Source organism: Ochotona curzoniae, unplaced genomic scaffold (assembly GCF_017591425.1).
Source record: "Ochotona curzoniae isolate NIBS_2020 unplaced genomic scaffold, NIBS_Ocur_1.0 contig_66, whole genome shotgun sequence".
Lineage (NCBI taxonomy): Eukaryota > Metazoa > Chordata > Mammalia > Lagomorpha > Ochotonidae > Ochotona > Ochotona curzoniae.
Window position 1 is genome coordinate 14,930,895 of NW_024466512.1, and position 25,265 is coordinate 14,956,159.

A 25,265-nucleotide genomic window follows, 5' to 3' on the forward strand; every position below is an offset into this window, starting at 1 on the left:
CCTGAGCTCCTGAGCTGACAGAACCAAGTCTCCGCACACATGAAGCACAAACGCCCAATCCCCGGCCTTGGCAAGTGCTCTCCTGCTATCTGGTTGCAAGCCTCACTGCCCTAAAGGCCGCTGGCCAGTGGGACTGCTCGGCGTCTGTCCTGTTCTCACCAGCTTACTTCACCGAGCACGGTGCCCTCAAGGCGCATTCATGTCGGCATTCCACTGTGCAGCAGTCCGTTGCGGGGACAGACGACATTTTGCTTATTCATTCATCTGTCAAAGGGCATTTGGATCGCTTTCACTTTGGGGCTGCTGGCAATAACAAAAACAGACCTTCTGCATGCACATGTTTCCAACACTTAACCTTGGCCATCTGGTCTACATGCCTGGGCCACTCTCTTCCGTGGGCCCTGTGGTGCCTGGGGGTGGGGCGACTACCGAGAGAAGGCAGCTCTCAGGAGAACCCAGGCATGTCACTCGGCACTCTCAGGGCAAAAGCAGACGTCTTTACGTCAGCCCCATGGGCTCAGGGTGTGGCCTCTGGCACTGCCCTGGGTCCTCTTCCTTGTTCTGCCCTGTTTGTGCTGTATGTTGCTTGGGCATTGCAGCGCCACACCAGCTATAGGACCGTCAGGTTGGGTTTTCCCCAGATCACAAGGGGTCCTTCTACGCCCTCACAAGGACTGCTTGGTGAGGCCTCTCCCAAACGCCCAAGTTAAATGCAAGGGACCAGCCTCCAGGGCCTGTGTACACGCGCGCGCGCACACACACGCGCGCGCACACACACACACGTCCCTCTTGGCCAGATGATGTTCTCGGCTGAGCACTTACGGCGTTCAGCACCAGCAGCGCTATTTACTTGTTCCTCTTGTTTTTCGTCTATCTCCTCCCCCACCCCTGTTAAGGGGAAGCGCTTGAGGACAGGGATTCTGCTGGTCTCACTGCACCCAGATGAGAGTGCACCTTGCAGCAGGCGCTCTGTGAGTCTTTTCTGAGCATGGCAAATGTGGACTGGCCACCTGGACAGCACTTACTTTTCAGAGAAGACCAGGCATTTCTGAGCATGCAGCTTCCCTTTCACATGCAGCTCCCAATCCTAGGTCAGAAAGAAAGAAAAGTGACCAAACTAGGACTGAGTCCACGGGAGAGTGGGGCGGAGGGACATGGTCACCAGCTGGGCAGGGAGCACAGACAGCCCAGGGGCTCCACCACATCCTGGGGACACAAATCTCTCCTTCCCTTCCAGGTCCTTCCTCTGCTCCTGCCTCCCAGCCCTCACACCATCAACCCCATGCCCATCTTGGGTAGCAGCTCAAGCTGGCAAGTCCAACCTCCCTTCCTCCACCCAGTGGGTCCTTGTATCCACCACGTGGGCCCCACTCCTCCTCTCTGGCGCACAGTCCCCGCCCACTTCTGTATCTAGCTGGGAGACCTCCACAGGTGCACTTACAGTGAATTTTCAGTCATTAGAAAAGACTTTTGAGAGACAAAAGTCCTGAAGCACTGCCCAGAATCAGCCAGTCCCCTCTCAGACTGGAATGAAAGAGGATGTCCCAGGCAACTTTTTCAAGATGTATGTTCCTAATGAGACCAAGCAGCGGGGGATGGCACGCCCTGGTAGCAGACCTTTCAAGTGGGGACTAGATCGTGCCCTGGGATGGGATGGAAGATGGGGGGCAGGACAGCCCAGAGCTTAAGAGGGAAAGACCCTGGGCCCATCAGACCACTTTTTGAATGCCCACTCATTCACTAGGAGGGCCTCTGCTTTCTACCAGAAGAATGAGAATCCTAGTAGTGTCTACCTCATAGGGTTACCACTGGCACACAGAATAGAGTTCACATAACATTAGCTATTCTAGTTATTACTGCTTTGGAGTACTTCATTGCTGTGTAACATACTCTGGGGGAGAAACTCACAAAGAATGGATCTTTATTAGCAGTGGCCCAAAGCTGTCCCCAGTAGCGAAAAGGTACCAGTCAGCTTTGTGTCCACTCTACAGCTTAGGAGGTTGAGGCCCACTCCAGCAAGATGTCTAAGGCCCAGCTGGGAACTACTCCTCTGGTCTCCAATCCACAATTATGCTGTTTCTCCCCACCCCCTTCAAACTTGGCTCAACTGTACACTCAGAGAATGGTAGCTTCTAGGCATAAACCACAGGAGAAAGCAATGTTTTTGGCTGACCCCTCCACACCCCCAGGAAATAGGGGACATAAATTCCTGAGCCCGTGGGTTTGCTCAGTTTCCCACCCAGCTTTGGCTTTCTCTAGAGAGGAATCTCTTCCTCACCTTAAAGCAAGGGACAGGCCCAAGTTCAGTTCTAAAACTCCCTTGGGATCGAACACCTACTGATTTAATCAAAAAGATCAACGGTGTCCCCTAGGTTCCAAGAGTAATGATTGCTCGCCTGTGAGCAGGAGGGCTGGATGGCTCCCGGCTGCAGCCTGCCATGCTGACTCACCTTCAAGTCAAACACCTTCTTGTCGCAGATGCTACAGATGTGCGGCAAGTGCAGGGGGGCCACGCCGTGAAAGTCGTTCAGCTCGTGGGCCTGCAGGGGCCGCAGTGACAGCATCCCCTGCTCCTCCTTGGCCCGCCGCCGGCCCCCACTGAAACCCTGTTTGCTGTGATTAAGCCGACCTCCAAAGGAGGGCGGGGTCCTGTCTGAGGTGGGCTCCTCGGGGTCATACAACTCATAGGGCTGGCTGGGGGGTGGCGGCCACAGGTTGGGCCCTGCTGTAAGATCGGGCTTGCCTGGGCCAGAGAAGCCAGGGGGGCTCTCCCACTGGCTGTTCACACCCTGCAGCAGCGCGCCTACCTCGCCCTTCATTCCCCCGGCCTGCTCCACTGGAAATCCACTCGCCACATGTGTCCCTTGGGAGTTGGGTCCATAGAAGTCTTTAGCAAATGCAGCTTGGCTGTCCTGTGCTGCGTGGCTGTAGTGCCCTTCATATGCCACACTGCCTGAGGTGGAGGCTGAGGCTGGCAGGAAGCCAGGCTGACTGTCTGTCTCAGTGCTGTATGCCTGGTTGGTGTTGACCTTGCCATACTCGTAGAATCCTGCAGGAGCAGAGGCAGGGCCCATCTTGCCAAGGCCCAAGATGACTGCTGGCTGGGCAGGGGTCGGAGGCATCACCCCACTGAAAGGGTGCATCACCATGGCACCAGGGGGCTGGCTAGGGAGGCTCACAGAGGGTCCTGGGCCTCGTGTCTGGCTGGGGGGTGAGAAAGCCATGGTGTTTGAGGGAAACCGGGCACCGGGTATGGCTGGAGTATGTTGAGGCACTCCGGTATGGCCGTGGGGGGTGCTGAGTACAGATGGAGGCCTCAGCTGGTTGAAGAGGGGCTGGGACATGGCCACTTTGGAGAGGACTTGGTTCAGGACGGTGGCAGCCGCAGTGTTGTTGGTGACAGCTGTCTGTGCCAACTTCAGCCGGTGGAGGGTGAGCTGGGCTTGCAGTTGAGCCAGTTGGAGACTGGCGGGCGAAGGAAGCAGAGGGTTCGGGTTACTGGCCGAAAACGGGTTCTTGTCCAGGAGCTTGGCAGCACTGCAGGGAGATAGAAGTCTAGATGCACAACTGGTTTTCAATGGGGGGAACAAGGGACTGGTTTTGCTTACCTTGTCTACTCTACACCCGCCCTGTCCCCCACAAACACCCTTCCACACAGGTCCCACATGCAAGCCAGCCTGCAAGCATCTTGCTCACACATACACATCATCCAATCCAGTAGAAATACTGTGTGACAGATTGCTCAGCCTCCCTGGTAACCAGAAATGCAAACTCCAACCATTAAAAACAACTGCTTAGCAAAACAGCAGCACCCAGAAAAAGGAGAGTTTTCAGTGCTGGGGAGATGAAGTGGAATAGATGCAATATCAATAACAGTTTAAACTCATACTTCTAAATTAAAAGGCAGACTGGAAACAGGCCTTCCTCAGTCACATTCTTTGATACAATAATTAAATCCTACAAATCTATTCTAAGAAAATGAGCTAAAATGCAGACAGACTTAATAACCCAAAGATGCTTGATAGTGCATTATTTTAAGAGTCCAAAGTTGAAAGTTACAAAAATTTAGTTATACAGGGACAGGGTATAACTTGAGTAAATCACAATATAGAGGCATAATGAAACTTTAAGTGATTTATTGACTACTGACTATTTTTACTCATATATCTACTTTATTTGATAATAGTTAAGCAGTATACCCAGCATCTAGCTGAAGACAGAAACCTTCCAACATGCTAAATTCTCCCTGGGATGCCAGCAGCAAACATCATCTTGAATATGGTAAAGCCACTGGTTGAAAAAAAAAGATATGAGAAAATCCATATGCTCCAACATAAAGTTTTACAAAGCAGGCCTCCAGATCACACAGAATGATTTGCATATATTTTTACATCAAACCCATTTTCATCCTCGTCCTCATTTCACATCCACAAGCAATAAGAAGTTATGTTCCCTTCAACTCAGCTCTCAAACCCAACAAGTATAAGGACTGATCCAAAAAATACTGAGTAAATAATTAAAATGTGCGATAGTGGGCACAGAAGCCAGCACTCCCAGGATCTTGTGCGTGTGTGTGTGTGTGCGCGCGCGTGTGTGTGTGTGCGTGTGTGTGTGTGCGCGCGCGTGTGTGTGCGTGTGCGCGCGTGTGTGTGTGCGTGTGTGTGCGTGTGTGTGTGCGTGTGTGTGTGTGTGCGTGTGTGTGTGCGCGCGCGTGTGTGTGTGTGTGTGTGTGTGTGTGTGTGTGTGTGTGTGTGTGTGTGAGTACATGCTGTCTGATGTGTACCTTTTAATGGGACCTATGCTGGTAGGTTATGATGTTTTCTGGATCAAAACTCAGGACACATGGTCTGGACATGAGAAAGACTTTCCCAGAAAGTCTGGGATATGTAGTTACCACAGTCAGGGCTCTTGGGTAAGGCCCTATGTCATGGAGCTTAAATTCCCCTTGTGGGTAGTGAGTGTGAGCAGAAAGCATACTTGCAAGGTTAGAACCGAGCAGAATTCTAGGACATGTGAATGGGAAGAATGGGACTGTGAAATTTGAAGTTGGGATTGTCGCGGCCAACTGGGCTGTATGTGAAGGGGGTGGGAACGTTACACAGCTAGGTCACTTGAGTCTCCACTGTGACAGGCTCTGTGTAGCTGACAATGAGTGAGGGTAGAAAAGGGGCTGGGGTAGACTTAGGTGAACAAGAAAAAGGCAGGCATGGAAATTGCATGGCACCCATGCCCTCTTCAACTTGGCAGGCACTTTAAAGATAAACAGAGCTGCTACTTTGGTTGGTAGAGGGGAAAGAGTGGGAAAGTTGCCTGGCTTAATGTTATCACCATGCTCCTGCGTGACCAATGCTGAGCTAATGTCATGTCATGTGAGGGCTCCAGGAGTCTCATGGGACACTCATTTTCCACTCTAATTTCACAGGGAAAGAACCTACGGTTCAGAAAGATGAGATGGCCTACTTAATGAGTACTCAGTCTTGTGAGTACAAAGAAGTGAGGATGCAGAACCCAAACTCCCAACAAAGCTTTGAGAAGTTAAAGAGCAGCAGACAATTAAAGCACCACAGCTTCTTTGCTCACTCTCTCTCTCTCTCTGGAAGCACGTCTCCATGGGCTGCCTCACTGCTCTGTTTGAAGTGAGCTCCCGGAATATCAGGCACACCCACGCTGATACTAGTACAAAACACATTTCAGAGCCAGATAAAAATGACATATTACTCATTCTCCTGTGTGCAAAGCCAAAAACTTGCAATAAGTTGTTAACCAGGTACCAACCAGCAGTCCTGCTGTACTCCAAAAGCAGAACAAGTCAAATTTCTTTGTTAAGATGCTGCCTGGAGTGGGCTTGGGGGTTAAGGTGAAAGGAGGCTGCAGGCTTTTCTTCCTCTGGAGAGGGGAACTGGACGTAGCCAAGCCTTGGGAGCCCAGTGTGACCCAGCTCAAATTGTGGCAACAGCAGAATGGGGAAGCACGAACTGTCAATGTGGACAAGAATACGAAAACCAGGGACGATGGATGGTCAAGAGTCTGATAATAGATTTCTACTGGTGTAGTATTAAGTCATCCGGCTTTAGAAGAGCAATTAAGCTTAACTCAAAACCCTGCCACTCTTCCTACCAGGTTTGTCCACCATGTACTCTGCACTGACAAACAAGGCGATAATGAGGTGCCAACTTGGTTTCCATGACCAGGGTAAGACAAGGTTCTGTTTTTCCTGGAGAAGTCAGCTGCTTTTTCTACACTTGCATTCTGAGCTGGAAAGAACTCATGTTGTATACTTCCCCACATCTCCCAGCGGACTTGGAACAAGGAGCTCTTCTCAAGGAGGTTCTGCGTGGAGAGGAAGTGCTGTGCAAAGTGTGGCTCAGGTGGCAGAATCACACTTATCCAGATTCAGCATGAAGTCAGGAGATGAATCAGACTTTCTCCCCCACTTAGACTCGACCTGGAAAATTGTTATTGTCCTCAACTTCAATCAACCTTGAGTAGAAGTGCTTTTACACCAAATCAATAACCTTCATTAAGGACAAAAATATGATTTTTTTCAGAAGTCTAAACTTCTTAGCTTTCAAGAGTTAATAATTAAAATTCACGTGTATATAACAATCATTTCTTTTCTTAAATTTTTTTTAAATTGGAAAGTCAGATATACAGAGGGGAGGAGAGATAGGGAGGAAGATTTTCCATCTGCTGATTCACTCCCCAAACAGCTGCAACAGCCAGAGCTGTGTTAATCCAAAGCCAGGAGCCTGGAGCCTGTTTTGTGTTTCTCACGTGGGTGCAGAGTCCCAAGGTTTTGGGCCGTCCTCAACTGCCCTCCCAGGCCACAAGCAGAGAGCTGGATGGGAAGCAGGGCCATTGGAATTAGAACCGGTGCCCATATGGGATCTCGGTGTGTGCAAGACAAGGACTTTAGCCTCCATCACTCCAGGCCCCACAATCTTATTTCTGAGCCCAAAACTAGAAGGCATGGTCTCACACAAATGGAGGCTAGAAATGTTTTGTTTGTTTGTTTGTTTTTGCCATTTTCTTACTTCCTTGGTTTGTCCGTGCTGTTTTATTTAACATTTTCTACCTTGTGTTAAAAATCACCACTTAGGCCCGGCGCGGTGGCGCAAGTGGTTAAAGGTCCTCACCTTGCATGCCCGGGATCCCATATGGGCGCCAGTTCTAATCCCGGCAGCCCCGCTTCCCTTCCAGCTCCCTGCCTGTGGCCTGGGAAAGCAGTCGAGGACGGCCCAAAGCTTTGGGAACCTGCACCCGCGTGGGAGAGCCGGAAGAGGCTCCTGGCTTCGGATTGGCATAGTATCGGCCCGTTGCGCTCACTTGGGGAGTGAATCATCGGACGGAAGATCTTCCTCTCTGTCTCTCCTCTCTGTATATCCACCTTTCCAATGAAAGAAATAATAAAAATAAATCTTTAAAAAAAAATAAATAAATAAAAATCACCACTTAAATGCCCTACTATTCCATTAAATATAAGCTCCACGAAGGAAGGGAGTAGATTTGGAAAATTCAAGCATTTCCCCAGCATACCACCTTGTATTTGGTGGGCACTCAGTAACTGCCATGGATTCAGATAGAGACATTCAGAAGGAGGATAATAGCCATGACTCATCAGAACTTGGAGGAAATGTGGCACCTCTTGTTAGACACAGTTCAAAAAGAGAATCAAAGGGGCCACAGTTGTGGCACAGCAAGTAAAGCTGCTATCTGTGAAAGTGGCATCCCGTATGGGTTCCAGTTTATGTCTCTGCTGCTCCAAATAGTTAGATGCAAAAGAGACTTCCACTCAGAGAGACAGTGGTGGGTGGGGGGCTGACCCAACCTGTCAGTATGAACTGATCCCCCCAGAAGCTCTGGGGGACACAGAGCACTGGGCCTGACACTCAAACTCACCCAGAAAAAACCAAGAGGTTGCTTTCTCTTCAAAGTCAGCCTGCTTTACCCAGCAGGCACAGTGCTAATAAGAGAAAGTTTAGAATTACAGGCCCCTACAGGCCCAGTGTGATAACCTCATGGCTAAATTCTAGCCATGCTAGGATCCCATATTGGCAGAGCTTCATATTCCGGCTGTCCCCACTTCCCATCCACTCTCTGCTGGTGGCCTGGGAAAGCAGTGGAGGATGGTGCAAAGCCTTGGGATCCTGCACCCACAGGGGAGATACAGAAGAAGCTGGTTCCTGGTTTTGGACTGGCTAAGCTCTGGCCATTGCGGCTACTTGGGGAGTGAACCAGCAGACAGAAGAGCTTTCTCTATCTCCTTCTCTCTATATATCTGCCTTTCAAATAAATCTTTTAAAAAAAATAGAATTACAGGGGTCCTAAAGATAGAGCTGCCCAACCCCCTCATTAACACAGAACAACTATATACTTGGATGGAGGGGGAACCCAGAGCAGCCCAACCAGCTCCCAGCATCTCCTGAAACAGTTTCGTTTCTAAAATTCTGAACTATCTGTATCAATTGACCTTGAACACCCAAGCATTCAGGATCAGGATGCTTTCAAAAGTTAATGGAAAGTATAATTGAAAGATACTGATTTTAGTGGGAAAAACTTAAATCCATGCCTTCCCAGGCATTACAAAAGAACAATCGAGGTGCTTTTGCACCAAAATGAACTTATCTGAATTAACTTGTCATTTCACTTTCCACAGCCTTTCCAAAGCCCCTTGTTCTGAGTGCTTTCCACATGCCAAGTGGTCACAGAAATGCAAGCAGTAGGCCCCTTTGAGAACCACACTGGTGATGGTGGCAGGGACAGTCACTTGCCCAGGGGTCATAGGCAGGACTGTACAGTTCTAAACTGTGCACAACCCCACTGTTTGTAGTCACAGGGAAAGACTTCACTTCTGGGGAGGAGAGCAGCTTGGTGAGTGGCACGCCTGGACATCCCAGCCCGGAGCTAGATGGTCTATCACACAGCCACAAGCAAAGGCGAATCTACACTCACCGAAGTGACACTGAACCCTCAGTGGCCGCTCTGATTCACCCGGGCCTCTGGGAGGCTTACAGCCCCAGGCCTGAGGTCTTGTTTCTGAGCACCTCATTGACTATAAAGAATCTCAGGTAGATTCACAACTCACAGTTAGAAGCCTAATCATATTTAAACCTCTGTTTCCTTTCTTGCTTAGAAAGCTTTGTTCAAAACGAAAATGGCAACACACACACACACACACACACACACACACACACACACACACACACACTCAGGTGGGGGTGCTGTACTCACAGTCTTGAAAGTGCAGACCCTGAAATTGTCCGGGGTATGAATTCCAGTTTGACCCTTTAGAAATTACAAACTGTGGGACCCGGTGGCGTGGCCTAATGGCTCAAGTCCTCACCTCGAACGCGCTGGGATCCCATATGGGTGCAGGTTCTAATCCCGGCAGCTCCACTTCCCATCCAGCTCCCTGCTTGTGGCGTGGGAAAGCAGTCAAGGATGGCCCAAAGCTTTGGAACCCTGCACCCATGTGGGAGACCCAGAAGAGGTTCCTGGTTCCCGGCTTCGGATCAGCACAGCACTGGCTGTTGTGCTCACTTGGGGAGTGAATCATTGGACGGAAGATCTTCCTCTCTGTCTCTCCTCCTCTCTGTATATCTGACTTTGTAATAAACATAAATAAATCTTAAAAAAAATAAATTACAAACTGTGGACAGATGCATCCTCTTCCCTGGGCTTCAAGATCTTTCTTGTTAAAAGAAGGATGACAGCCAGCCACGGGCTTGTTCTAAGAGTTGAACAACACCATCCCTAGTACACAGTATGTGATCATTGCTTCTATTGTGGACATAATTTCTATGACCATTACTATTACTGTAATGATTGCCATCACAGCCACTCTGAGTGCAGGAAGCCAGGGAGCTCTGCATAGGCAGGGGAATCTTCCTGGGACATGGACAGAGCAGGATGGCAGGAGATACAAAGAGATGCAAATATGGAGAGAAGAGAGTCAAAGGGAAGAGCTGACTGACGAGACAGGAGGTAAATGGCCGAGTTGGGGCAGGAGGGGAATGCAGTCACAGTAGCTGCTTGGTGAACCAGAGAGGAGTCAACAACAGACATAAGGGGTTGGAAATAACAGGGATATAGCTGGAGCTCAGCAGCCTGAGCATGCACGTGTGTGCATCCATTTGCAGGCTCTTCCCCAGCAAGATTCAGCCAGGAACAAAGGCAGAAGCCAAGAACCACATCCCAGAGTATGCCTGTGTCCAAGCCAACCCAAGTGGCCGCATCTGCCATAAGCACAACATCTTCCAAGATAACTAATTCAGGAATTCACATTCATTCTCAGGCCAACTCGGTTGACATTCCAGACTGAATAACAAATGTGCCACTTCTTCTTTTGTGTTAATCAGCTGAGAGGGCTCATGACTAGGTAATAGAATGCTTTCCCACACTTTTTCATATCTGTACAAATCAATCAAGTGTGTACACATCAATCAAGTCACACAGTCACATGCAATGCTTAGAGTCAGGTCTTTGCTGGATCCACCCTTCCACTGCCTCCTGAGAGCTCAATGCTCCCTTGGATCAGAGACGGTCAAGCCTACTATGATGCTCTCAGAAGCCAGGCTTGGGTGTAAGCCACAGGGAGCAGTTCCTAACTGCCAGGTTAGAAAGACGACACCGTTGATACCCCAGTCATGTCTACCTGCTTAACACAGGTTTCAGGAGCAAGAAGGGGCCCCACAAATCATTCAGTTGAACTCACTCATTCCTACAGTTGAAAAAAAATAAACGCCATAAATCTGTGTAACATGTGAATCAACCCAAGCCATTCATCTTGGCAGAACCTAGCTCTCCCTTCCCAGGGCTGATGCAACAGCTGGGGGCTGGGAGCCGGGAAGGTATTCCGTTCACATTCACCAGCAAAGTGGGTTTTGTAGGGAGAGCAGTGGGAACACACTTTGTTTGATAGCACTCTCTTCTTGGGTAACAACAGCACCACTGGGCCATGGCCACCAGGCCTCTGTGACTAATTTCAAGATTACTGGGCAGGTGCTGTTCTCCCGTGTCTGGGCTTTCGCCATGACATTACCCTATGATGACTCATATCACCACGCATCTTCTGCAATGATTCACGATGCACTAATCATTCTGTCATCTCTCTTTTGTTCCATGTTTTTCAGTTGGGTTAATAAGTGCTTTCACCTCATGAACACGTGGATCTCCAGAACAGCCCAGTGGTTTGTAAAGTCCACTCCGACCAATTCCAGATTCCATTAAGAAAGACTGAGACTGATACAGACTGGATCAACCTCCTGAGGTCATCCAGCAAATAAAGGGCTTGACTGGGCAGTGCATGAGGGTCTTCTCACAGGAAGACCACATTTCTAGCCTCTGTTCCATGTTCATGAAGTGGGGCCAAGCCACATTCCTGGGCTTTCTCTGAATGTGAGCCTCGTGTTGAACCACCTGCTTCATGCCGCCCTGGCAGAGTACGACTCCCAGAGCCAAGAACCACACAACCAAAGGGACAGTTATAGAGCTGACAAGGCTCTAGCTTTGCTGCTGGAGTTATGAGTAGGGCTCCAAATGAGCAAAGGAGAACTGACAGTGCAGCAAATGCACATTCCTTCTGTTAGTGTCACAGCAGAACAAGCTCAAAACAAAGAATCAGTGCTAATGTAACTACCCAGAACCATGTAGCACTTCTGCGTCCTCTAGACCATTTTTCTTTCTTTAAAACATCATTTATTTTTATAAAATTATAGTCTCTTAAGTGGGAGTTTATTTTTAATATTCATATTTGTGTTGACTTTTAAAAATGGTAAAAATAGAAGAGCATGGAGCCCGTCATGATGACTCAGTGGCTACACCCTCACTTTGCAAGTGCTGGGATCCCATATGGGTGATGGTTCCTGCCCCAGCTGCTCTACTTCCCATCCAGTTCCCTGCTTGTGGCCTGGGAAAGCAGTAGAGGATGGCCCAAAGCCTTGGGACCACACATTTACACAGGAGACCCAGAAAAAGTTCCTAATTTAAGATGGTCTTAGCTCTAGCCAACGCAGCCATTGGGGAGTGAACCAGCAGAAGGAAGATCTTTCTCTCTATCTCTCTTTCTTCCATAAATCTGATCTTCCTTTCCAATAAAAATAAGTAAATCTTAACACACACACACACACACACAAAACAAACAAACAAAAAACAGAAGAGCAGCACAACAAGCACTTATAAACTCAGCTCATCACCCCACATGAACAAATGTTAATATTAGGCTCATTTTTTCCTCAGATTTTGGCATGGATGTTAAGGTGCCTTTTGGGAAACCCTCAAGCAATATCAGAGTCCTGATTCCATTCCAGATTCCTGCTAGAATGCATCCTGCAAGGCAACAGATGATGGCTCAAGTAGCTAGTCCCTGCCATGCCAATGGGGGGGACCTGGTTTGAGTTCTTGGCTCCTGGCCTAGCCCTGTGGAGCAAACCAGCTACTGGGAGATCTTTGTCTATCTGTCTCTCAATTGCTCTTTCCACAATCTCCCTCTCTTTGTCTCTCAACCTTCCAAACACAGCAAGTGAATAAACACTTTAAAAATAAAATTATGCAGGTAAAATGAAAATCCCTACAGAGATTCTGCCTAGTTCAACTCTATCATTGTTTCCCAAAGTGACAGTGAGAAGTGGCATGTGTGTCTATCTATAAATCTGTTGACCCATACTCACCTACATACACAAAATGAAAAAAAAGAAATGTTTTCTATTATATATATATTATATATTATAAAATATCATGAAACAGTTTCCACAAAATTTCTCTTAAAGCAAGAAATACATATTCTCCAATGTCTCTTTTAACACAAAAAGAATGAGCAATATAATGGTGTAAAAAATGGGCAGACTTGAAATCAGGAGACCAGGGGCTAGTCCTACCACTTGCATTTCTCCCCGTGGGATTGCAGGTCCACCAGTTTCTCTGGGTCTTTCATAACATGAAAAAGTTGGATGGAAGGATCTCAGAGGTCCCGTCTGTCTTTCAAACCCGATAACTAACATTTCTTCTCCAACGGAAGCTATAACGTCCAGCCTGCTGGCTGCTGGGCATGACTGTCATGAAGATCATATGCCATAGGCAGGTGTTCTGCTGAGCATGATAATAGCAACTATTACTATTATACAAACTAACCTTTCTAAAATTATCCTTTTTATGTTTTCTCTCCTTTTTTCTGCATAAATTTTGGGAATATCATTCTTGAGATTCTGCAATTCTTTTTTAAAAGTACTATGAAACTTGTAATGGACACATAATATTGTACATATTTATGCAGTGCAGTGTTAATTCAATATATGTATATAATGTGCAATGTTCAAATTGGGGTCAGTAGCTATTTTGATTTCCTGGGAAGTCTTCAAAAGAAACCGTTGGTCTATATCTAGGATTTAGGAAGACCATGTGTCTCCAGGCAGCAATCATGAAAGTCATCCACATATGTTCTCTCAGGTCAAAGTGCTTATGCCCACAGGTTGTAAATAAACTATTTAGGAGTGAACAGGTCAAGACTATGGCAGCTCCATCCTGGGGTGCTTACTGAATGAAATACTAAGGGTGTCACTCTTCTACAAAGGCATGACACAAGTCAACTCACAGCTATTAGGGAGAAACACAACTTACATCTTTCAGGGTGGCAGTGGTTTGCCTGAGACACAATTTTTCAGGACAGGCATGCTGGGCAGAGTTTGAAGCTGAAGCCCAGGGATCTGGTGTGACTCCTGAGCTCGGCAGAGATCTTTCGAGAGAACGGTTAGCACAGTGGTGTGCCTGGGGTTGAGCCGCAGCTCCACTTTCAATTCTACCTTCCCTCTGAAGTGCACTATGGGAAGCAGCAAAAGTCACGGTTCCAGTAGTTGGTTCCCTCACACCCACATCAGAGACTGGACTGAATTCTTGGCTGTTGGTTTTAGCAGGCCCAGTCTTGGCTGTTGCAGACAGCTGAGGACAGAACCAGTAGATAGACAATCTCTCTTGCTCTGTCATTCCCTCTCTGTAGCTCTGCCTTTCAAATCAATAAATCAGTAACACACACACACACACACACACACACACACACACACACACACACACACACACACACTCTGTCCCAGTGAAGGGGCCTGCTCTTAGACAACCTTCATCCAAACCATCACCATTACTCAAAATGCAACTCACAGCACCATCTCCAGATGGGCTGTTCTGACTCCATCTAGCATCTCCAGATGGGCTGCTCTGACCCCATCCAGTGAGCACTGGTGCCTTTTGTACGAGCCCTAGAATACCCTGCTGTTCTTCTGGCCTCCATTTTATTCCCTCTCAACTCCTGTGTGTCTCCCTCTCCTAAGTGCCTACTTCATCACTTGTCTGATACTCCCACTCAAGCCTGGGACTACGTGCTCTATAGCACACTGCAGTGTTGAGCATAGGCGGATGTGTGAACCAGTGACTGTTTCCATGTACTTACTGTCCCCTGTGCACATGTACGTAAACAGTAGTTGAGTACCACCTTCTCAATAGCTTTCCTGGCTAAATACTGCACGTATGCTGCTCCAAGCTTTGAAAGATGAGCCTCTGCAGAGAATAGGGATTGAATTCAGTCTCTGAACACTGCTAGAATTATGCAAATACCACCAATCACACTAAGTACAAAATTCTAAAACATTCAACTAACAGACTTGCCATATTTTTTTCCTTTTAAGTAAACCTAAGGAAAACACCGTTTCTGCGTGTGTGATCTGAGCAGCTGTGAGTGTCTAATCAACATAATTTTGAAATGAAACATGCTCCAGCAACACACGCTACAATCCCCATGCTTTTGGAGGCTTTCCTTGTAAACGTACAAGAATGATCCCCAAACTCCAAGCCAAATTTAAGCCCAAATAAAACTGTTAGATCCATTTTTTTAAAAGTTAAAATAGCTGCTCTGTTCCTGGATTTTCTGAATCTCAACCAAACTTTTTAACTGACAATTTAAGCCAAATACTAACACTGTGTCTACATCTGAGGCACACACTGGGGCTGGGGCTGGTGCTGGGGCTGGTGCTGCGGGCAGCGGTCTGGTTGTGGTAAATAAACCCACTTCTCACAGAAGCTCCAGAAACCAGCAGCTGCGCATGTTATTGTGGTAGCTTCACCTTGCAGCTCTTAATTTTCTCATCTGTGAAACTGGAGGGACAGAGAAGGCGTCTGAGCTTGCTTTCCACCTTACAATTTTGGGGTGGTGGGTGTGATCATCTTGATCAGACTGGCTGATTTGGGCACAGTACAGAGACATATTTCAGGAGTTTGGGATCTCAAACCTGGGGAACTCAGGCAGAGCCCAGGACCCGCCTGTAACCAAGGAGGTGAGCTTGCCGCAGTGACTCATCGGCTTTGGAGGTCACCAGAAGAGCTTCTCTCACAGAGGCTGGGCCCACCCCGGGAACTGACTCAGGAGGTCTGTGGTAGGGCCCAAGAACTGGCATTCCTAACAAATCCAGGTGATGCTGACCCTGCCTTTGAGAACAAGTGAACTAGGGCATCATAACATTACTCCCCAAATCAAAGGCTCTGCCGGGAATACTCAGGAATTCAGCAGCCCCTGGATTTTTAAAGGAGCTCCTCCTGGTTGTCTTCCCAGGACATCAAGAGGGGGATTTCCTTTTCCATGCGGTGGAGAGGGGGTCTGCTCATTGCAGGGACAATCTCAAAGGCACTTGCAATTACTCTACTACCACCTCCCTTTCAGAAACACTGCTGACATCTTTGACAACACCTAGTCCCCTAGAATAAGAACACTCATGGCTCAGAAAACCCTTTAGGTAATTTAGTTGACTGAAGGGAGAATATGTAGCTTCTTTCATGCAGAGAATGGAGCTTTCAAACTCTCAACGGCCAAAAAAAAAATCCTTGCATGAAGAAGCAGCATCCTCCAAAAGTCCATTCCTACCAAACTCACCCTGGAACATCAGACCAAAGCATGAACCTTTGGATAAAGTTATCTGTACCAATCTCCCTCCTGCCTGCTGGCACTTGGAACTGCCAAGGGACTGCTTGAAAATACTGATGTGTGGGTTGTACTTCCAGAAACTCCAACTCAACCTGGGCACTGAGATTTTCAGCAATTTCTGGGGGAAATTAGTGTGAAGCCCAGTCTGAGAGTCACCTCTCTCTAAAGGAATGGAACCAGTCTGTGTTTTATTACTTTGGGTCCAAAAAGCTATTTTTTAAATCACTTCCAACATCATGATCACTAGTCTTAAACTACTCTTAAAAACACATTTTCATAATTCCAACAAGGGTCTCACAAACAATAAGTAATCGATATTTCCCGGCTCTATGCAAACAGCTCTCTCACACTTCAACTACTGCTCTGTTCCTGTGGCAGGGTCTCTCCCAGAGGACACCCATTGCTTTGTTTCTCCTGCAGAAAGCTAAGTGAGTCTTGTAGGGGAAGGATTTTTATAAGCACTTGGAGGACATCATCTGTGTTCAAAAATCTTTCCGATTCTTTTGGACCCTGCCTGGTCCAGTGCTGGACAAATCAGAGGTGCTGAGGAAGTGTCTGGCTCTTTTAGATACACAATTGTCTCTAAGCTCATGGGAATGTGGATCTCAGAGAACGGGCTCTCTGTCAAGTACAAGGGACACATTTCTATATGTGTTGAGAATGCACATTCCTTTACATTAGATTAAATGAAATCACGACGGTTGAAATCTTACAAATATACTGCATAACTATTTGTTGAGAAAACACCTATGTCCCAAAGGATGGAAATTTCTAGAAACTTAACACACATACTTTTCTGACTGGAGCCATTTGAGGCAGCAAATACTGCATGAAGGCTACTTCTGGCTGTTGTCTCTATCTTAGAAAGCAACGGCCGTCAGAAAGGTACTGCAGAGTGGTGATAAAAGACAAAGCAGTAACGGTTAGAGGGGCAGGCCTATTACTGTTAATTTTATACATGCCATTCTAAATTTTTTGGGGAACACCACAAACAAAACCCATGGTTAAGATGTAAACAGGCTCAGCCCTGCCTTGGCTGAGGCCAGAGTGGTTAAAACTTGAAGGCTGATTTTTCACTTGAAACCATGCTCCTGTATTTGTCCCTATTCTCCCATGCATTGCTAATTAGGAGCAGCCCAGGCCTGACATGTACACAGTCCTCTATGGTAAAATTGATTATTATATTACTATGGCAAAGAAGGAAGTCACTGCATTCAAAATATCAAATTCCGCAAAACCATACATGGCAGCTGTTAGTGTATGCATGGTGGGGGATGGGTAGGTGTGTGAAAATTTTAACTCCCTCCTATTCAGCTTTCTAACATGTTGCAAACACATACCAAAAAGAGAGAGAGAGAGAAAAAAAGATGCCGAGACACATAAAACAGAAGCCAATGGCAAGGCCACATAAAGATTTATTTTTAAGCTTAAAATATTCCCACGTCACGAGACAGATCATATACACCATGTTAAGCGAGTGTAACTTTGTTTTTGCACTCTTGCAAGCAGAAAACAAGTATTGTTCTACTGCTCGCATCCTAGCTACTTTTAATTGCATCAGATAAAAAAATGAAATGAGTCATGTTTGGCTATGCTTGAGTCTGCCAACAGCTCATCACATCCGGTCCAAATATGTCCCAAACCTCACTACCGAAGTTTGCACCCTTGCTGGCTGGCTTGCTCAGAGATTGTTAGAACGATCTGTTTGAAATTGCTAACTCTAGTTACAGGTACCTAAGGACTGCTGACGGCCATGGCAAAGCCACGGCAGTGGCAGTCAACAGCAGCTCTGAACCTGCTCACAAATCCAAGTTCACGGTGAGTCCCATTCTGCACTCAACAGACCCAGCACTTCTCAAATGCTCCAAGGTTCATTTTCTCTCATCACCAAACCACAACGATTAACAGCAAACATCTCATCTTCATTCCTTTGTGGGGTTTCAGAATTCTCAACACGTCCCCGTCCAGCCCCTCAGACCTCACGATAACGCACTCTGTTTTCCAGGAGTCCAGCGACTTGCCTTTAAAAGAGTTTAGTAACCAGCGTAAAAAGGACATCTCAACTTCCTGACATGGGGATCGCGGATTTCACTGGGGTCATGGTGAGCTGGTTTGGGTCACATGTTAAAAAGAGCCGCTGGGAACCACTTATTAACGTTTTCTCAAGCAGGAGGGGGTAGGGACGCAAACAAATCGCATACTCATGCACAAATGCTAAGCGACAAGACCATGATCAGAAGTGCTGCCTGGACTGGAGGAGGAAAAGAAGCCCCCCAGATCCCCCCGGTGTTGGGGAGAGGTGACATGACGTCATGCGTCCTTACCTTTCTGAAACGGACCAGGGCGCCTGGCACCAAGCGCTGACCTGCGGCCGCCCAAGCCGGGAGTCATTTTGGGTGTTGCGCATGTGCCTCCCTAGAAAATTCCGACCACATTCTACTAGCTTTCTGCACGCCAATCATGACAAGCCTCCACTGGAACTCTCACGAGTCTGGGAAGGGGCAGAGGGGGGGATACCGGCAAGGGAGCTAACGAAAGAGAAAGAGCTGTCGCCGCCACTGCGCACCCGTCTGGAAGGGGAGTCACATGTCGCCAGGGGCCATTCCTGCCGCATTACACATGCGGAGTGCAAATGGCAAACAATATCAGTCGATGTTTACGCCACATGTTCTCAGCCTCTTCACATATCAACACCCAAGCCAGCTCCAGGGAGCTAGGTCTCCTGGTAACACGCCTGAAGGAGGGAGCCTTCGGCTCAGCCTGCTACTGCTTTCCGTAAATTTTCAGTGCTTCCTGGTCTGGCTGATGGCTCTATTTTTTGGTGTTGGGGCTTTCTTTGTCCACGGTTGTGTTGGTTTTTTTTTTTTAACTCTGTGGACACAGGTGACAGTTTGGTCATGGAGGCCCCCAGAATTATGAGCAACACAACCATGTCAGGCAGCACCGCTGATTTCCTGGGATCAGAACCCCTTGCTGGTGAGGAACAGGGGATGGGACAGGATGATTGTCTGCCCCATGGTTAGTGCGAAAAACATGATTCTCCTCTCTCAGCAGTGGAAGGTGATTCTGGTGGCTGGGGGCATTTGGTTCAGTGAAGTTGGGGGCATTGGAATCTGCTGGATAGAGACCAGGGGTGCTGAGACATTCCTACAATGTTCAAGGCGGATTGTTGGGCTAAGACATCAACAGTGAGTGCCCAGCTGAGAAGCCCCCTAAGGCAAAGACTCCAAACCATCTTGCAGAAGGTGGGGTGGGCAATGCAAAGCCACAAAGTCCCTGTCTGCGAGGGCTCCTGGAAACTGGGGTCATGTAACAGGGTTGGCTTTACTTATGCCTTTAATCACTGACACACTTGCTCACATTTTTTTTTCCAGGAACCACCACCATGCTACTATGGTGTGTTTCTGCTTTTGTTTTTTGTAACCTTTTTTTTCCAAACCTCACACCATCACACTGGAACAATCCAACCCAACCCAACCCAACTTTGCTGTGATTCTTCCAAATCAAAAATCTGCTATCACAAGAATGTTGTCACCTAGAAATGCACAGCGACTGCCATCCAAGTCTGTCCAGTCTGGGGCAGTCTGAAGTTCATCTGTGGCACCTGCTGCTGCTGCTGTAATCCCCTCCCAAATGGCTCGCTAGGACACGCTTTTTAAAGCTGAAACTTTCACCCCAACAGCTTGTAAATGCCTGGGTGACTGAAGCTTACCAGGTTTTCTGTTTTCCTCAGACCCTGGGAAGGAGGGGGCATGGCAACATCACCTCCTACATACACCACCTCTAGGACCACCAGTGTCAGCAAGAGCGTCCCTCCTGATGAGATTAAGCTGCAGCTCTGAGCAGGGCCCCTCCACAGGCAGAATGAAACCCAGTCAGATCCGCCTCGACAGCCTGTTTCCAGGGTCCCTCCCAGTACCCACCTCCCTAGTGAGTGACCAAGAGAGTCCAAGGGCTCCTTCTTTCCTAATTTAGTCATGGCCTGCAGGCTACCCGAGGCTCAGTTGGCTCTTGGCCACTGACGTAGTCCCATACACCCAAGGGCGCCAGTCCCAGCTCCTGACCCATGGGACCCAGCCAACCTGGCCACAGATGCATTTCTGCTCGGCCTTGGCCCCCTCCCATGGTTTGCTAGGTTTCCTCAAGCACGAGGCTCAGTTTCCATTAGTGACAACACATTTTGCTCTTGTTCACTTTCTGTCCTCCTTCGTGCCCAGGACATTTAGGGTAAGAGTGCGTGGAAGTTCCAACATACCCATTTCCCCACACTCACACAGGAGCTTATGTGACTCCTGTTCCAACCCCAGGGATAAGCAGCAGCTGGATACTGTGGTTAAGAATCAAGGGCCTGGAGTTCAACAGCCATACCTGCCCCAGGAAAGGGAACATTGTTGTGCCCACCTCCAGAATTATGGTAGAAGGTGTGTGTCCCACACAGTCCAGTGCCTGATGTAGTCATGCTACTGGGGTATCCACAGTATGACACTCATATAAAGATCATGAAGATGATTATTAAAATAAAGTTCTCCAATAGATGCATGGCCTAAAAAACAACCTCCAGAAAAAGAACATTCAGTTCTAGCAGGCCTTCTGTGTCGTCCTAACCCTAGCCAGAGACCAGGACACAACAGGACTTGAAGATTTATCATCACTGACTGGAATTCAGGTTAAAGTAGGAAGTCCATATTAAGGACCAACTATATATCAACACCATATCAAGAAAAGGGGGAGAGAAGAACAACAGGCAATTTTAAGTGGATGTGTTATGACACTGGCTTTATATATTCTCCTGATTTTCACAAATCTTAAAACAATCACTATCTTCAGTCTATAGAGCACTGAGTCTAAAAATGACTCAGTACCTTGCCCAAAGTATCAAAGCCGTCATGTGGTCAGTAGAAATTAAGGCATGCTTCAGTTGACTTGTTGTTAGAACATCCTACATGGTACATACGAGTCATAAACATAAATATCATACTGATCTTCAAGGAAGTGGATGTTGCAGGAAAGTAGTATTTAACATGTAAGGGGAGCAGGACCAATGATCAGCAACTCCCAAGATAGAGTAGAATGGAAAGCACTAACCAAGCACAGCGCCTTTCTAAGCATGTGACCTCATGAGAATGGTGCCACAAAGTCAGCCCTGGAAGGAGGGAAGCCACATCTTCCATTTACCCTCACAGAAATGGTTAAGAGAACAGCACAGCCCTATGACTATTTGCTGGAAATTCAAGCCTATTCCTATCTCTTTGGTTATTCCTGCTCTTGTTCCCCAATGAATGTGAAGGAAAAAGGTGGAACTGGGGTTAGGAAAAAGTAGGAGGCCTTTCTGGCCTAAATGAAAACCATGATTGTTAGAATATAATGGGTGCCACAACGGGGAACGATAATTTGTCCTTCACACCTGGATTCATGTGCTGCAGTACATGGTATAGTGCTCTTCGGGGCAAGTGGGAGAGGTTGTTCAACACAACAATGTAATGACAATACAACTGGTAGGAGTACACAGCCCAGCACATAGGGGCCAAAGGCAGGGAAAAGTGGGCAGTCAGTGATTAATGAACATTTTCCTTGGGGTTTGACGACTTCATCACCCACTCACTATGGGACATCAAGCCAGTCACCAAATCCTTGTGGATCGAGATGCCCAAGTGCCAAGTACAATTATCTCCTGAGATCCATGTGGGATTGGGTCCAGAACCCTGAGAAGATGCCAAGATTCAAGGGTGCACAGTGCCTTACATAACATGGTATCATATTGGCATATAATCTATGCACATCTCCAGATTACTTATAATACTTGATATAATATACATGTTATATAGAGTTGTTGGGCCCTATTGCTTAGGGAACAATGAAAAAGAGAAATATGTACATATCCAGTATGGATGATCCTTTTATTAAAAAATGCTTTGGTTGAACTCACAGATACAGAACTTGTGGACACAGAATTGCTTGATCATAGGAACTTAGGGACATCCCATGTAGCCACTGAAAGGTAATCTTGAGAGGCCTAACCAGCAGTGTTCAAATCCTGGCTGCTCTGTCTCTGATGGAGCTCACTGCTAATGTGTCTGGGAAAGTAGAAAAACTAGGATGCAAAACTAGGATGGAGTTCTTGGCCCCTGTTTCGGCCCAGTCCAGGCCCAACGGCTACAACCATTTTGAGAGTGAATCAGTATATCAATCTTGAAAAAGTAATGTTAAGCATCCACATATTATTTAATGCTATTTTTATTTTTTAAAATTTTTTTAAAAAGATTTATTTATTTATTGGAAAGTCAGGTATACAGAGAGGAGGAGAGACAGAGAGGAAGATCTTCCGTCCGATGCTTCACACCCCAAGTGAGCGCAATGACCGATGCTATGCCGATCCGAAGCCAGGATCCAGGAACTTCTTCAGGGTCTCCCACATGGGTGCAGGGTCCCAAGGCCTTGGGCCATCCTCAACTGCTTTCCCAGGCCACAAGCAGGGAGCTGGATGGGAAGTGAGGCTGGCAGGATTAGAACCGGCGCCCATATGGGATCCCAGCGCGTTCAAGGCAAGGACCTTAGCTGTTAGGCCACGCCGCCGGGCCCGTATTTAATGCTATTTTTAAACCACACACAAATTGTGCATATTTTAGTACTAAAATTGTAGGCACATGAAAGGTAAAATAACCCATTTTAAAAATATATTTATTTTTATCAGATAGGCAAATTTATAGAGTGAAGGAGAGACAAAGATCTTCCATCCATTGATTCACTCCCCAAGTGGCTGCAATGATCGGTGCTGAGCCAATCCAAAGCCAGCAGCCAGGAACTTCCTCCAGGTCTCCCATGCAGGTGCAGGGTCCCAAGGCTTTGGGCCATCCTCGACTGCTTTCCTAGGCCCCAAGCAGGGAGCTGGACAAGAAGTGGAGTAGCCAGGATATGAACTGGGACCCAGATAGGATCCCGGAGCATGCAAGGTGAGGATTTAGCCACAAGGCTATCACCCTGGGCCCACAATAACCCTTTGATAGGAAAATCTAACAGAAAACACAGCAATACATTAAACATAGCTTCTTTGGATGGTAGAATTACGCAGGTGCAGGGTCACAAGGCTTTAGGCCATCCTTGACTGCTTTCCCACAAGCAGGGAGCTGGAAGGGAAGTAGAGCAGCTGGGACAGGAGGTGGTGCCCATATAGGATCCTGGTGCTTGGAAGATGAGGATTTAGCCATTGAGTCATCGGGCTGGGCCCTTTTTTCTTTCTCTTTGAGTGAATTTTCCAGTTCTTCTTAACAGACATCCATTTTTCAGTTAAAAGCAATTTTTAATGAGACAGAAGAATTCAGCTGGGCTGGTACTGCCTCCATCCAGCTTGTAGGAATCCTAGGAAACTCCTGGATTGAGCTGTCTGACACAGCTGTTCCAGAGCAGGACTGTCTCTTCAGAAACCACACGATGGAAAGACGAGGCACGTACACGGGGCACCCGCATGAGGCACTGCCACATCGGGCTTCATGTGAAGGCCAAGGCTGAGGGTGTAGAGGAATTGGGCATACATATTCCAATAAGGCTCCTTGCAAAACAGATGGATTGTGCTGGTTTGGTGTCCTGGGATCACAGAGGTTCATTTCACGACTCTAGACCCATCTGCCAACAGGATCAAGGCTGTGCTCACAAAGATTTGCTTGGTACATGCTGCAGTCTGATGTTGACAGCCTGGGTCCTCTTCCCAACCCCTCCCCAACACCACAGACCATCGGGTGGCACCAGGTCTTGTAGTCTTCAGTTTAGTAGCTGGATCTCCCCTGAGTGCCTGTGCCTTTCAGGGTGGAGCTAGGCCTGTGTGCGTGTGTGCTGCATGTGCAGGTACAAAGAGAACAGTGACCAGTGATAACTGCAGATGAGTCCCGGGTCAGAGACTGCACCTCTTTCATTGGCCATCTTCTGTCTGCTTCTCTGTTCCCCTGGTAATCTTGTCAGGAACAAAGCTCTACCTACCCTGCCTGGCCAGAGCTGGTCTTTGTGCAGTCCCTCCCCCATTCGCTGTTGGGAGAAGCCAGGGACTGCTTGGAATGGTCCTGTTCTTCCACAAGAGACACAGAGGTTCCCATGGTCTGAGAGCCCAATGAATGCATATGTAGAGGGCAGAATCCATTGGAAACCACCCAGGGGACTCCACTCTCCTCCCCTCCGGTGCCCTCCTTTCCTCTCCCATGGTCTCTGTTTCTTAGCCCTTTCAAAACAAAGAAGCAACTCGAGGTGAAACTCCCTTTAATTACTACTTTGTCCTCAAAACTAGAGCTGACTCTGCCCTCCTTAGCAATGCAGGTGGTGCCTGAGAGGAGAAAAGCCAGAGCAAACCAAGTGCCCAGCCTCTGGAGTGGATATTAAACACCAAGGGAAGCCTGGAAAGGACCATGGTAGCAGCCACCGCCTCTTGTTAGAAGAAGATAGGCGAACAAAGGCAGGGTGTGTTGCCAGAGCGAACAAGGCCAGCCTCTGGAAGGGCTCCACCCTGCTTAAACAAAGGCCAGCACAGCCCATGAGCCAAGGGAGCCAGGCGGGAATGGTGAGTCAGGCAACATGGGAACGAGCCCCTTCTCAGAAAGGAAATGGGCTCTTTTCGGAGAGGCAGTTTGAATTCCCATCTGTCTAACTGTTGCTCCTCTGTACCCTCTCCAGGGTCCACAAAACAGAAGCAGGAAGCGTCATTAAGTTTTCCAGATTTGCTCTGTAAAGGCGAAACGCATGAGGTTGGCATTTGGTATAGTGGTTAAGCTCCCATGTGGGATATCTGCATTCCACAAAGGAGTGGTTGGGTTCAAGACCCGGCTCTGCTCTTGAAGGCAGCTTCCTGCTGCTGCTGCATACCCTGCGAGGTAGCAGGTGTGGTTGGCAAAGATCCTGCTCCGGTGTCGGCCCGGAACCAGCCCTGACTGCTTCAGGAATTTGGGGGAGTATACATGGCATCTCCCTTCTCTCTGTCAAATTAATTGATTAATAATTATTTCTTCTGGGCCCAGTGCGATTGCCTAGTGGCTAAATCCTCACCTTGCATGTGCCAGGAACCCAAATGGGTACGAGTTGTGTCCAGGCTGTACCACTTCCCATCCAGCTCCCTGCTTGTGGCCTGGGAAAGTAGAGGATGGCCCAAAGTCTTGGGACCCTGCACCCGCATGGGAGATCCAGAAGTGGCTCTTGGCTCCTGGCTCAGCTCCAGTCACTGTGGCCATTTAGAGAGTGAACCAACAAATGGAAGATCTTTCTTTCTGTCTCTCCTTCACTCTGTAAATCTGCCTTTCCAATAAAGATAAATAAAACTTACTAAAAT

At 47.7% G+C, this 25,265-nt stretch overlaps 1 protein-coding gene across 1 annotated transcript in view; it reads right to left on the reverse strand.

Annotated features, from left to right (window-relative positions):
• Window positions 1–25,265, reverse strand: part of RBM20 (RNA binding motif protein 20) — a 180,211-nt gene that overhangs the window by 44,681 nt on the left and 110,265 nt on the right. The window contains exons 2-3 of the mRNA XM_040992499.1: window positions 2,451–3,537; window positions 1,026–1,087 (exon numbers count right to left, since the gene is read on the reverse strand). Of these exons, the coding sequence (XP_040848433.1) occupies window positions 1,026–1,087; window positions 2,451–3,537 (1,149 nt within the window). The remainder of the gene's footprint in view (window positions 1–1,025; window positions 1,088–2,450; window positions 3,538–25,265) is intronic.